The sequence below is a fragment of the Buteo buteo genome, chromosome 26 (assembly GCF_964188355.1).
Source record: "Buteo buteo chromosome 26, bButBut1.hap1.1, whole genome shotgun sequence".
NCBI classification, from domain to species: Eukaryota; Metazoa; Chordata; class Aves; order Accipitriformes; family Accipitridae; genus Buteo; species Buteo buteo.
Window position 1 is genome coordinate 8,090,609 of NC_134196.1, and position 15,394 is coordinate 8,106,002.

General features: G+C 36.5%; 1 protein-coding gene across 3 annotated transcripts in view; it reads right to left on the reverse strand.

Moving 5' to 3' along the window:
- The window catches only part of LRRIQ1 (leucine rich repeats and IQ motif containing 1), a 113,258-nt gene that overhangs the window by 67,524 nt on the left and 30,340 nt on the right, over window positions 1-15,394 (reverse strand). For all 3 annotated transcript variants that reach the window (XM_075057711.1, XM_075057710.1, XM_075057712.1), the window contains exons 16-18: window positions 7,512-7,988; window positions 5,251-5,389; window positions 2,575-2,694 (exon numbers count right to left, since the gene is read on the reverse strand). In XM_075057711.1, coding sequence (XP_074913812.1) covers window positions 2,575-2,694; window positions 5,251-5,389; window positions 7,512-7,988 — 736 coding nt within the window. The remainder of the gene's footprint in view (window positions 1-2,574; window positions 2,695-5,250; window positions 5,390-7,511; window positions 7,989-15,394) is intronic.

Genomic DNA, 15,394 nt, shown 5'->3' on the forward strand with positions numbered 1-15,394 from the left:
GGCAACCTAGTACTGAGGATGGATAGTCTGGGTTAGGCAGAGCACAGTATAGGCCCATTATAGTTAAACCACACATTTCTCACAACCAAACTCTTCTGCACAGCCAAGATATATGCTTGAAACAAAACAAAAACAAAAACAAAAAAAAAGAAAAAATATGACAAATATTGCAGGGCATAATTCTAGTTACAGCCATCAATCTTGAATACTGAAATGCTTGCTCACTGAACAAAGTATATCCTTCATGGGCATATACATTGTAAATTTATCACATACACTGCTGTGTAGAAAATAGATGTTCTTATACTTTTCATCACAAGAAGCTAAGAGCTTGTGTAACTTATTTGACATCAGTCCCCAGTTCAGCCTTTGTGCCTGCTGTGCAAATTAAAATGTCAGCTCATGGTTCTCCTGTCATGATCAGAGCCTAAACACTTTCTCTGAGAATTGCTCCCTAAACCCATGTTTTATTTCTTTCCTAAGAAACTCAATAACAATTTGAAAAAAAAGGAAGAAATGTGTGACAACACCAGAGGGTGATGCAGTGCAAGCCTCTCTGAAATGAGCTGGCTTTTTTTTCCTGCCTTCCCCACTCCTTCTTTTTCTCCCTGGCTTCAGGAGCACCTGCCCAAACGCAATTGCCTTGCTGACAGACAGGTGGAACAAAACTGCCCACGCAGTTTTCAGTTTAGCAATTAAAAAAAATAATTAAAAAAAATCACAGGATTATTTGGGCCGAACAGAGTGAAACAAGGACGGCTCAATTGAATTACAGTATATAAGACTCTGGCCTACTGGCTGAATAATTCAAAACAGGATATTTTCCTTCTTTAATATATGAACAGATACTTCCTTCCTGTGTGAAGAAATAAATCCTTCAACTTTCTGCTTTTTATTATTTCAGAAAGAAGCCAGGGATCAGAGAACATCAACTAATGAGACTGTTCTTTTTTGTATATATATTTCAAATTAAAATGAAAAAAATCCTAAAATTTAAGCCAGATCTCTGTGTTTACACATACACATTTCCTGTCTACCAAAAGATCCCTGGGACTCCTGCCTCAAACATTTTGCATGCTCTTACAATAAGACAGTAATTCTGAAAATGTATCTTAAAATAGCTGCTGAAAGGAGAATAAAAAAATAAAATTACTCCAAGTCATCAAGTCATTGGTAATAATTTCACACAAAGCCCAACTATTTTCTAAGGAGAGGGAGGTGGCAAAAGAAGGCTGATACTCAGATGACCGAAGACTGATAAACTGTAAACTGCAGTGCTCCAACTAACAACATATTTGGTTTCATAACTATCTGTGAGCCATACAAATATGTGATCATAAATAGAATCTAATCCTGCCAGTAGCAGGGCTATCCCATCTGTCTCCTTTGCAAAATTACAGTGGAATATTGACAAATGGCTCTTGCAAAGATGCAGCAGCTGAATAAGCACATTCAGAGAGAAGAGTTCATGAAAAAAAGCCTCAGTCATATCCTCTCAGGTCTCAAATGGCCCCATTGCTATCAGTTTTCTTTGCTTTACCTGAAACCTTTAGAAAAAAAAAAAAGAAGCCAACGAATGTGAACAATTAAGAGAAAGCAGTGCTTCAGACAAATATATAGGTAAGTCATCAACAGCTGCCTTATTACACATACCGAGTCTAGAACTCCCCATGTAGACTGTGTCTTTTGAGGCTATAAAACATAATATTGGTTTAAAGATTCTTTTCCTCGCTTACTGAATGACAATATTGATCCTGTAGACATTTTTATTTTTTACTTAATTATCGCTAAATTCAGTTTTGAATGTGCTGTTATTCCTCAAATTCCTTTGGAGCCGGCTTTTATTTCTTAGTATGGAAACTTCTAAGCCAATTTCAATCGTTTGAAAATGAAAGGACATTATTAACTCTATGTAACTTGTAAAAATTACTAGTAATTTTTTCTGGATTTTGTGCATCACAGACCTTATAAGCATGTTTTTTTCCTGATTTAACTATACTTCTCTTCATAATTTACTACAGTATTCAGACTTGTGATCTTTTTAGCACTTTACCTATAAAACAAAAGAAGAGCTAATAAGCCTTCTTCACCTTCGGTTTTGGGGGTGTGGGTTTTTTACTGGAATACTGTAACACTGAATCTCAGCTATATTTTCAGCTACATTATTGTTCTCATTGTATCATGAAAATGAACAAAATACTCAAATATTGTTGACATTATAATCTGTTACTAAAATACTAAAAAGCTAAACATTTTAGAAGAAAAGTAGCTGTTTCCTTATTCTCATTTGATTGTCCTTTAACTGTAGAAATACATGGGATTCTACAGTGGGTATGACATTAATAGCACAGTAACTACCAGAGCATCTCAAAGAGCAGGAGGCAATTAATCCATGACAAATGGATTTAAATGAGCTATATGTACCAAATGCTTCTTTATTTCTGGACATCCAACATGTTAATTCTAGCCCTGGTAGTCCTTTCAATTTCTTTTATTTCCAACACCTACATGATTGCTTAAGAAGAATAATATTTATTTTTTACATGTAGTTTTTAGGTTAATGATTGTGCTTACTTCGGAAAATATGAAATCGTCCACATTTATTTCTTCATAGTCATCCTCCACTTCATCACTTTTAACAGCTGCAAGAGCACTGGCCAGTTTCTTTCGCAAAAGAAAACCTTTCCAAAATGCCTAAACAAAAAATTTAAAGCATGTTATACAAAGCCATAGATCAAACCCAAATCCAGATTCTCTATGTTATCCCATTAGGAAGATAAAACATCTTGGGCCTTGGTTTAATAGCTCAATGATCTGTTTTTTGAACTTTATGTGACATTTAAAACTACAAGACAAATTAAATGCCAGCATATGTCTAAAGCTTAGAGTACTCAAGAGGCTCTCCACAAGTAAGCAGAAAGGAATCCTGCAACTCCCTCAACTACAAACCTGGGTCAACTAATTAATTATTTGACAATTCCTTCAGGGACTATTATAAACTGAAAGGAAAGGCTACGTAAGAAAAAGCTGAGTGTCAACTTTCAAATTACTGAGAATAAAAATACACTTGTACTAAATGTCTTATAGCTTACAAGTAGCAATTCTTGGAGACATCTCATGCAATTGACCCAGGTCAATTACTCTTTCTTAACTGTCTAAGATCTTTATTTAAAAAAAATATTACCAGTGGGCATAATCATATCTAAGAAAAAGGAGCACTTTAGGAATTAAGTGCTAGAAAAAGAGCAAGGGTGTTAGCAACACATGCGAAGCTGTAGAATCAGATCCAAGAAAACACTTCAGAGATCAAAATTACATAGATGGAATTACGAAAACTAAATTCAAGACAGCAATTGTCCCCCAAATCAGTGTTTGACATCAGAGTTCAAGATGCCCATAGCATTTAAAACACCATGCAGAAAAATTTCCACTGTCCTGAAAGATGTAGTATTGTCCACACTAAATGGCTTTGCAATGAAGGCACTAAAATAGGAAGGGAATCTCATATTTTGACTTAATGTTTAGCTTATTAATTTTTAGGAAATAATTGTCTAGCTGCATAAATTATTGAAAATGTCACTGGTTTTACATACACAATTTCTGATTATTATAAAAATGATTAAATGTATTAGAAATGTTTTCTCATAATTTCATTATTTTCCTACAGATGTTCATAACCATCCAGATGAAATATCCTGATATTACTGAGTGATCAAATGAGAAATATATTTCATTCAACAAATAGGATTAGTATTTACAAATGCAAAGGAGAAAAGTAATCCTAATGGTATATGCAGAATGATAAACTGTAAGGCAGCTGTTAACACAGATCTATGAAAGCACCAGATCAGTGTTCGGTCATGATCAAAAAGAAAAATTCTGTTAGTAGTTTTTCAGAAACAAGATGAAAACTGTCTTACTGTAAAAATTTGTGATATATCTGCCTATGGAATTCAGTTCTAGTCACTTCTTTAAAAAAAAGGTTATAATAGAAAGAGGTAAAGGTTCAGAGAGAGATAAAAAGAAGTAGAGAGTAATGTGAAAAGAGACTAAATAGACTAAACTTTTATTTACAAAACAGTGAATATAAGGATGGATATAAGAGAGATCTAAAAATCCATAAAATGCACAGAAGATAAATAGTGAAGGACTATTTTTGTACAAACTTTGGAAATTATCAGGTCTGAAACAAATGACAGGAAGCACATTTTAATCACTATATAAAGTTGTGAAACTCATCACTTCAATAAACAGTAGAGGTCAAATATATAAGTAAGTTAAAAAATGGATTAAGTAAGTTTATTGAGATCAACTGTTAATATACTAGCTACACACTATACTCCAGAAACAAATTCTAGCTCAACATCCCAGATAACTGACTGCTGTAATGTGATTCTGTACTTGTCCTTTTTCGTACTATGCACATTTACTAAACATTTTGCTGCTGCCCATTTGTTGAATACATACTAATGAATTACTTGGATTTTCAGTCTGAAAATGGAACTTAGGCTCCTAAATTACTGTGGCGCTGTTCACATTTTTATAGAAGACTTACAATACTGAATGTTTTTAAGTTAACTTGATCTGAAATCAATACAGTGTCCATTTGCTTAAAAATGTAGAAAAACCCATGGAACCTGGCAACTTGGCAGGTAAATACTGTATCTGGTTAGCAAACTAAACAGAGCCAAGGCATGGACTACAATTCTTGCACATAGTAATCTATTCCATTTAACTGTTAGCTCAGTATCTACCACAGGACAGCCTAGGCCACGATCTGTTCCCAATGGCAGTATGGATGAGGTAATCCTGTTTTGGGGAGATGGGGAGAGAAGGAAAGAGATGGATAGGTAGAAGAGATGGGAAGAGTAGCTAGTTATATAGAAAGCAGACATGATGTACCAGTTACACAGCGTCTGTCAGTTTAATAGCATAGACATACCCCAGTAAGAACATGGGCACAATATGTCTTCAACATAACATTAGAATTAAATCAAGCAAAACTAATTCAGGGAATTACTTGCTCAAAAAAGGGAAAATATTTTTAGGCTTCTATAAAACTTTTTGTAAAGGCATCTCTCTCTTAAAAACATCAAGCTTATGCTGATTAAATAAAACAAAAAATGTTTAATTATGAAACTTAATAAAACCATAAGCAAAAATAGAGAGAAGATGACAAGTACATAAAACTAGTAAGATTTTTTTCTTATTAAATTTGCAAAATAAGTAAAGAGACTACTGTAAACCAACCTGGATTAGTGTGGCAGCTTCATGCTTCTGTCTCAAAGCTTCTACAAACTGACGATTCTCTGTTTTGGCGCAGTCAGTTTTCCTCCTGGCATGGTACTGCCGCCAAAGGGACTGGATCACGGATGCTGCCATATGTAGCCTCATAGAGAAATAAATACCTTTATGAATGACATAGCCTCACCAGTACAACTGGATTATCATAGCTGCCAAACTATAACCATAAAACATAGCACTATGGATTGAGACAAATGGAAGGCTCTGGCATTAGACTGTTAAGGAATTACAATCCAGATGTGACATGTATGTTCAGAAACATTGGAGGATATTCACATCACATAACTTTTGAAATCCAATTATCTAAGAGGACTAATCTCTGCTGGGCTCTGTTCCCTGTATATTCACTGGAGAGGAAGAGTCTCCTCAAAGGAAGGATTAGGAGCAGAAGTGGTTTAACAATGACTGAATCAACTGTTGGAGGGCTCCACTTATCTCCACTGTCCATATAAAAAAAACCAACACCAAAGAGAGCTAAATGCTGAAAACTGCATGAGACATATCTCCAATGGAGCAAACAGGAAGAACTGAGAAGTGCAATTTCACCTTTTGCCTACTTTTACCTTTCAGTTTAACACTAGTGACCACTGGTTACATTTGTACATTTTCAAATTTGCTCATTGTTTCATAGGCACTGATTACAGACTATTTAGATTTGTTCAGTGATTGAGCTTTCTAAATATATGTTCAATTAATTTATACTGATGGAGAAAAAGTTTAATGCCAGCTCTGCATTATGACTTTACTATCTTGGAATCCTTTTCTCCAGAAAATTATCATTTCAATTGGACAGTGGGTTTAAGAAAAGACATCTAAATTTCCCCCAATCTTTACATATTTTCTTCCCTTGTGCATTGCACCTATTTAAATACAGGAGTACTTTTCAGAAAAAAAGCACACTTCAGAGGTTAAGCCAGAATTTTTTTTTTCCTGAAATGTTTATTAAGTTTACCAACCCCAAAACATGGTTTATTACAAGCTTTGCATCTATAAAAAGCAGTAGCTGAGTTAAACAAACAAACCAACCAACCCCTTCTAATGGTTTGTATTCTGTATTGAAGAGAACTGTCCGACAGACTTAGAGGATGCATTTAGAGACATTAACTAAAAACTCTAAATGAACTATTTCAAAACGTTTTTTTCAGAAGCATTCATCTTCCATAATAGACTACTGTACTCTTACTTTCAAATTCCTGAGAGGCAATGATGAATTCTATGGTCTTCCTGAATAATAAATTTTATGACAAATTATTAGTGTCTTAAGTACCTACCAAGCACTACTGCCCATTTACCATAAGTCATAAGAATAAAGCATAAGAAGCACCTTCCATGCTTACTCTTTGTAGTGTTCTGTTCATGTTCTCAAGACATGTATTTTTGAAACTGAATTCTTATGAAATCCTAACTGAATTTTTGTACCTTTAGGGAAAAATTTTAGCTTCTGGTTTCCCTGACCGTACATCCAGAACCATACAAACCAGCAGCAAATGCATTCCCAAAAGGTCATAAACCAGTCTGTTTCATGCGGGAGAATACTTAGGAGCACAGAACAAGTTGAACTGGCCCCTCACCCCTGCCTCTACTTTTAAGAAGCAGGTTGAGGCATGTTGGAGGAGTACCAAGGGCAGGGCAGGCTGTTAGCTCTTCAGTCATCACAACAGCAGGAGACTGGCCTAAGGTCAAGGGAGTAGGATGGTAGATTTAAGCAATCTCTCCCTCTTGCCTTCTAAACAATACTGACTGTAAACTCTGCACAGAGGAATCTTGAATGTCTAATGAACAGTATAGCAAAAAAGCTTTACACTAGTTTGTAGTTTAAACTGCCCCAAAATTCCTGCAAACCATCCAGCATTTTCATCCCTAACATTGTATGTGTCATTAAATTGGTGTCATAAATTTATTGCAAAAAAAGAAGGAAAAGGTAGGAAGCTGAGGAAAGTCTCCAAATTCTCTTATTATGCAGCATTTTTAAATTAAGTACATACATATGTATATTAATTAATAATACTAAATAAAGTGATGGAATACCAAAAAGGATTGTTGTTAATATGGAAGTCTAGTGTGCATCACCTTAAAACAACTCTTTATTGTCTAATAAGCTTAAAAATAGTTAGTACAAGTTCTGTGCCTCTGTTTTAAACAAGAAACCCTCACTCCTATTGCCTATCCGTATAATCCATTTGAAAGCAATCTGACATCTGCCTTACCTTTCTGTATCATTCTCAAGATGCTGAAGATTTCTTCCTGTATTACTTGCTGCTATCACTGACTGTTGCAATGTGAGTTGGGCTGACATGTTATTGTTGCCTTTGCTCTCCCCACTGTAATTAACACAAGATTCAGTGCTCTTGTGCTTCACTCTCTGATCTTCTTTATTTTCCTTTTGGTGCACAGGTACGGAGGAGTTAATGAATGTGGCCTGAATATGGCCAGTAGTAATCCATCTTTCCGAAGGATCCAACAAGACCTGTTTATTTTCTGTCGCACCCATGATAAAGAGGGTATTTTCCTGTAGGCAGCCAGGGGATGTTTGCTTTAAATGATTTTGCAGTGCTTCTGGTCCATCTCTGTCAGTAATGTTTAGTTCACCATACTCATGTGCATATCGATGTTTAATACTAAGTTTCATCAACTGATTAAAATACCAGCATTGTCCCTGTGCAGAATCAATAGAAGAGGCAATCCTGAAAAAAGACAAAAATGGTTTTATGTCCGTTTCAGACTGTAAGAATGCTTTTTAAAAAATATATTCCCTCTCTTATTTTCTAAACTACCTTGTATTTTCAAGTATCCTTACACATTTCCATATCCTTACAGTGAATAGTAATTACTCTGATTGAAAACCAGTTTCAGTATTTATAAATATTAATTGCATTCTTCTTTTTTTGGCAGTATTTAAAATATATTCATATATATTAGATTGCTTATTCTACTCTTTTTTTTAAAAAAAAAGCTTTCAGTCTGTTTGAAACAGGCACTAGGGCTTGCATTTCAGTATTAATTTTCTGTGTGGTTAGAAGCACATGAAGCTGAAAACTTTTGAGGATTTCAGGCAATTTTGTTACAAGTCCTGTAATAGCCTTAATAATCCAATTTTATCCAGAAACTATGAAAGCTAGTATAAATATAAGAGTAATTTTAAAATTTAGATTAGAACTACAGCAACAAAACCCAAACTTCGATTCAAAACAACAAACCGCAATGCCTAAGGAGAATTTAGGAAAACAGAAACTTTTAAGTATAGATATTTTTATCAATATAAGGGAAAGTGCTAGACTGAAGCAACATTAATGTAAGAAGTCTGGCTCTCATCAGTTCTTTGTGTTACACCATCTAAATGGCAAGGATGACTAAGAGCAAATATGAACTAATTGTTACAGATTCAGAAGGCTGGCTGTATTTGGACAGTGTTTGTCCGTTGTATTAGGTAGCAGGTACTTTTGGAACCACAAAAACATTTTTCTTTGATAGCATAGATAGATGCAGAGATCTGTAATCTGGAGCTATTTTCAGAGAAGCACAAAGTCAATTCTAGGTCAGCAATCCAAGACAAAAAGTAGAAATAAGATTGATCCTCTTGGGAGTCTGGAAAAATCAGGTCCTAAGATTACCATTTGAATAACAGGATTTTCCTTCCCGTTCATCATTCATGAATGGTGAAGCTTTTATAAGGTTTTATTGTGAAAAGACTCTTTACCCATATAACTATTTCCTCTAGTAAAGTTCAACCAAGAGCTTTTTAGATTTTTAAGAACATACAGAATCAGAACTTACAAAAGTAAAAAAGATTCCAACTCTTCCTCTGCTAGTGCAACTTCAGTGCTATTGGACAAAACATGAATGGCTACATTGGAAGGCAAAACCACAAAGCCTAATTACACAACTCACTGTGCATTAGCTGCACATTTGATTGCCCATTATGCAACATTACTCCTACTCCTGTTCATTCCACAAATACGACAATTCCTAAAAATATTTAAACCAAGGCATATATTTGCTTAAGGATCTAACAAATTCTAGCTGTCTCCTACTACACAGTAAGAATAGTAATTTCTTCAACATTAAATACTTAAAGCATTAGTTAAATACTTTAGTTAAGTACTTTAAATTAGTTACATTATTTAAGAAGATAAATTTGGTACAAAATCATTACCAAAGTTCTGCAAAACATACTATGGTGAGAAGACAAAAAAAAGAAAAAAAGAAAACCTGAAAATTCATTCTCACCTTTTTTTCCTTTGGTTTGTTTTAGTTTAGTTTGTTTTTTTATTTGAGGGCTAAAATATTGTGGAAAAAACCCAGAACGTTTTATATATTGGGGAAAATAAATTTCTGTATGAAAAGTATATCCTGAGTATACTTGTTCATTCTCAAAAAACAGAAACAAAGAAAAATAAAACACCATAACAGTGAACAGAGTAGGGTACTTGTGCATCCTCTCCTTTTGACAGCTGCAGGGGCATCTCAAGCAGCTGTTTCACCTTTCCAGTGGCTAAATGTGGCAAGCAGAAATGGGAGGGGAGGTTGAAGGCAATTGAAAATTCAGGCAGTGACTGACTGTGTGATCACCAGGGATCATCTGTTACTTTTTTCACAGAAGCTGCTTTTGGGCAGCTTTTCCAAGCAGTGGTTGCAAAATACAGTCTTGTTGCCGTGGGCATGCACCCTATCTCCTAGCTGACATGTTCCCTGGCAATCCACAACTATACTCTGATTTTGTAGGATTTTTAGGCTGCCCTCTGTGTATCAGTGGCTTTCCTTTTAGGCAGTCAGATCAGCCTAAGTTTCAAGAAACTACAAAGGAAGCTGTAGTGACATCTCAGAGAATTATGAGCAATGAAGTGGCTTGGTAACTGTATTTGGGGTTCTCCTGCAAAGGTGAAGCTCCAAAGCACAAATGACAAATATAAAGATGGGGCCTGAGTACTAGGTGGCAGTCGGCTTGGTGGCTCCCTTTGGTGAACAGGGATTTCAGGCAGCTCTAGAGAAAAAAAGAACTAATCAACAGACTTGGGGTAGAGCTATCCTATCAATGCACTGCAGCTTTCTCTGTGTCTCAAAAGGACTGCATTGTTGATACCAGAGACGTGCTCCTGAAGATTGCTTATTCAAACCACAGGAAGGAAGCTGCTATAACAGAAAATATGCAGGACTGATTTACTTCTTTAAAAGAAAAAAACACATATGAGGAAAGAGAGAAGACAAAGTAAGAAATATGACAGTATTAAGACTTTTGATACCACAATATTTCCTTTTCAGTTACTGTAAAATGGTTGTTTGCCTTTCAGATCTTTTTTGGCATTATAAGTCAAGGAGTCTGGTCACACTAACTCTTCTGGAATTGCTTCTTGGTTAAGATACAACCAAGGTTTTAAGCATAAATTGGCATCCAGACAAAACAAGAAATGGGATTATACTGATGGAAGCACCAGTATCCAAACTGCCTGGCTGCTTCGTATGTAATGAAATGTAGATGAATACGGCACTCTTGCTACAGCAAAATTTTTTACAGCTTCCAGCTTCGACCAGCATTTCCCTCATGTTCTATGGCTACCCACAGCTTTATTTTGATCTTCACAAGTGAAAGTAATTTATGCCATACATAAATTTTAGCATAGCCACAAAGGATGCATTGCTTTTGCAGTGGGAGAAAGGGATAATAAGCCAGAAGAGGAAGGGATGGGTCTTTCACAGCAATGTACATATGTGCTAGAATAGCAGCCCCAATAGTACCTGAAGACCAAGATATTACTTCCACGAACAAATGCTAAGAGCAAAACGTTACCTTAAGCTTTCTAACCAAAAAGATACCTCTCAACTTGTGCTAGGATTTTCCAGAGACTTTGAGGAAAGATAAAAGCATTAGAATCAGACCTTAATCTATTTGGAAATTCAAGTCAGGCACTTATTAATGACTGCTACAACTTCAGTCCTAACAATTGACCAAGAGTATCCATCACTGTCTTCTTGGTAAATTTAGATGAAACCCTGCTCAGTTTCACATCCAGTGTTTGGGGAGGGAAGAGTAGAGGTGGGGAGGAGCAAACTCCCACTGACACCACCTAGGATGTGTAAGGACCCGTGCACAGGCTGACCACCTAACAGATATGGAAAAGGACAAGTTATTCATCCTTAAAGGCCTTCCAGTGGAGTTTAAATCAGCCAAAATGTTGCCACTTAAAAAGCTTAAGGTGGCAGTGGAAGCTTGCTTACAGAGCTGACACATTTTGTATAGAACTTCCTACCGCAATTGCATCTGCAATGACTGCCAAGTTATTCAAAGAGCGGTTTTTCAGAATGATACAGTAAAAATTGTATGGAAAAGTCAGCAGAACAAACCTCTCTGAGGCAAAAGGGATAGTGGACAAACAAGATGGTTCTAATCAGCAATGGCAGTTCTCTCCTGGCCATTGCAGCTAAATCATAAATAATATTCTACCCCCTTCTGTGCTAGTTTGCGTGCTAGTTAAAGTTTCGCTTAATGTCATATTTTTCCCTTTGCAGCTCTACTGTGATTTTCATAATCACATGATACATGGAATATTCAAATAGTACGCTCCAATTTTAACTAAGCTTTTGTTTGTAATAATGTGGTAAAATCTAATTTGTCTTCGGGGAAACTTCTACAAGCATCATTACTGACCTTCAACTGCAGGTTACAAAAGTCCCTTACAAAGAGGTCACTGTTTACATATTCTTTCCTGCAATACCATTTATGAAATTCCTGTCATTTTCACTGTATTATACATACAGTATTTATAAAGTTCAAGTTCCACTAGCCAGACATTTGCATACCTGATGACTGAAAGCAAATTACTGCAGCCACAGTGTCTATTACTTTTTAATATGATTACAAGACATCTAAAGATTATGTGACAGAAAGCATTTATTAGAATAGAGAAATTTAATTTTAAAATATGTTTCAGTCTTAAGCATGCAAGAATAGTGAAGTTTCAGGCAGAAACAGCACAGACAATTTAATTGGGCAGCAGTGGTGTATGAAACATGGATTAGGGAAGCAAGCAGTGATTACTTTTGGCAGCTTACATACTTGAGGTCGCACCTACAGGGGCTCATAACTTAGCAAGATGTGAAACAGACAGAAGTTTGCTCTATTGTTGGCCTGTTCTTTAGCAACGTCACATTAATTCAGTCAAAGTATTGCAGTATGTCCACATAATAGCTATGCTGTTAAGGCTTATATACAAACAAGTTGTTTAGAGTTCCTTTTAAGACCTGCAGTTTTCAACGGTTTTCAAATAATCCATAAATTGTAGTTTTCGTAAAAATAAAACATAGATGGTTTTAACACACAAGAAATTAATTTTAAGACTAAATTTGATACAAGATGTTCAACCACATCAAAGTTACCATTTAAAAGATTATGAATGAATTCTCAAAACCTTAAAACACCCCACAACCCACCCCACATCCCCACACCCCCCAAACCCAAACCATACATTCAGGAAAGAAGGGACATCTACATAATTTCTTCTTCCCACTATTATTCTTCTCAAACATCTGCAAGCTCTTTTAAACAAAACTTACACAGAATCATAGAAAAATTCTCCACTGAAGGAACCTCAGGAGGTCTCTAGTCCAACCTCCTGCTTCAAAGCTGCATTAGCTCCAAGATCAGACCAGGTTTCAGGTCTTGAAAACCTCCAAGAACAGAGACTGCACAACTTCTCTGGGCAGCCTGTTGCCATTCATCACTGTCCTACTGTGAAAAGGTTTTTTCTTATGTCCGATTGTACTGGGTCTGGCTGGGATGGAATTAATTCTCATTCTAGCTGCCCATATGGTGCTGTGTTTTAGATTTGTGACTGCAACTGTATTAAGACACTAGCGTTTTGCTGAACAGTGCTTGGACAGAGTCAAGGCCTTCTCTGTCCCACTCAGCAGGTAGGCTAGGAGTGGGCAGGAGGCTGGGAAGGGACACAGCTGAGACAGCTGACCTGAACTGACCAAAACTATATTCCATACCATATAACATCGTGCTCAGCAATAAAACTTGAGGGGGGGAGTCTTTCCAAGGTGGCCATTGCTCAGAGAATGGTTGAGCATCAGTCTGCTGGTGGGATGAGGTGAATGATTGCTTTGCATCACTTGGTTGCTTGCTTTTTTCTTTTCTTTTTTTTTTTCTTCTTCCCCTCTTTTCTTCACTTATTAAACTGTCTTTATCTCAATCCACAGGTTTTTCTTGCTTCTAGTCTTCTGATTCTCTCTCCCATCCTGCTGGTGCAGGGGGGAGTAGTGAGCAAGCAGCTGGTGGTGCTGAGTTACTGGCTGGAATCAACCCACCACACCAGTCTGAACCTCTCTTGATTCAGCTTAGGTCCTTGTTGCTCATCCTCCTGTCATGCATCACTGCAAACAGCCTGGTTCTGTCTTGTTGAGCATGTGCTTGAACCCCCGACCATCTTAGGGGCCATGTGCCAAACTTGTTCCAGTTTATCAATGTCTTTTATGTATTGGTGACCCAAAATACAGGGCACAGTATTCTAGATGCGAGCTAATAAGGGCTGAAGAGAGGGAAATAATAACTTCTCTCAACCTATCAGCTATGTTCCTGTAGATACAGCCCAGGATGTTCTTAACTTTCTTTGGTACCAGAGCACACTGCTGGCTCATGTTCAGTTTCTTATCTATCCAGATCCAAAGGTCATTTTCAGCAGAGACACTTCTCAGTCAGCCAGTCCCAGTCTGTATAGTTGCAAGGGGTCACTCCTTCCAAGGTAAAGAACTTTGCATTTTTCCATGTTAAATTCACAAGGCTCCTGCTGGCCTGTCTCTCCAGCTTGCCTAGGTCCTTCTGAACGGTAACCCTGTCCTCAGGCACGTAAACAGTTTCTTCCAAATTGTTGTCACCTGCAAGCATGGTAAGCATGCACTCCATCTCCTGCTCCTGGTCTTTGATAAAGACGTTAGAAGGACAAATCAGCCTCCACAAAGTAGCACGAGCCATTAACTATTAATAGTTAATGGATGGTCTGAGCCTGACTGCCCAACAAATTTCTTACCTGTCTAGCTGTCCATTCATGCAGACCATGGTTAAATAAATCATTAAATTTTGTGAATATCATCTTTCTGTCCCATTTTTTACCATCTTGCAGAAATGTATGTGAAGGTTAGGTCCTTAGATTCTACTACAGCTCTCTCACAAGTCATATCGTAATTACAGATTGGCATTTTTTTCTGCAAAGGATACTGATGAAACAGGTCTTAAATCTCAGACATAAGAAAATTTTCTCTACCAGAAAGGAGGAGTACTTTTTTTTGCCTCTCCCTTTTTCCTTTTAAGAAAAAGAAAGAACACTATTTCAAAACGGTAAATAGATTAGGAAGTATCAGCTTCCCACCTGCAAACCAGAAGCCAAAAATCACAGAAGTGGAGAAGACATGTCTTTAGAGTTTAATGGAGTAACATATGAGTTCTAGGAGCCACCTAGAAGTTAGATCTGTCATACAAAACTGCACTATATAATTTCTTCCAAACTACTTTCAAACTAATTCTTAATATGAACCTCTTTTCAAATAAATCTGTTTTGTGAGCGATGAAGATTTCTTGCAGCTTAGGAACAGCCAATAATACATCAATGTAATAACCCGTTAGGTAGTAATAAGACACCATGGATATACAGGCTTACATGTAAATGCAAAACAGCTAGTTTCTGAAGAAAACATGAGTACTTTTTCTAAACCAACAAAGTACACAAGGAGAGGTTCAGACTAAAGCATTGTCAAACATCACATGCTTCACCCACTCTGGGATAATGTTCAGTAGCTGGCAGGATCAGGGAAACTATCTTTCCAAACAGCAGCAGACAAGCTGGATATTAAAAGGACTACAAGGATATTGTGAAACTGCTAGGAAATGAAAAGAAACTAAGAAAGAAGAAAACATGCAATATTACCAAGTGTGAAAACATGAGAAGTTTGAGCTATTTAGATACTGCAAAGCAATTAAAAGATACCAGGTATAAATGATAAATTACCACTTGCAATGTCTAAGCTGAAGTCACTGGACAACTCGCCATGGTAATAATGATAAAGGTAGTAAATAAGACAAAATCAAAGACCTGTAAAC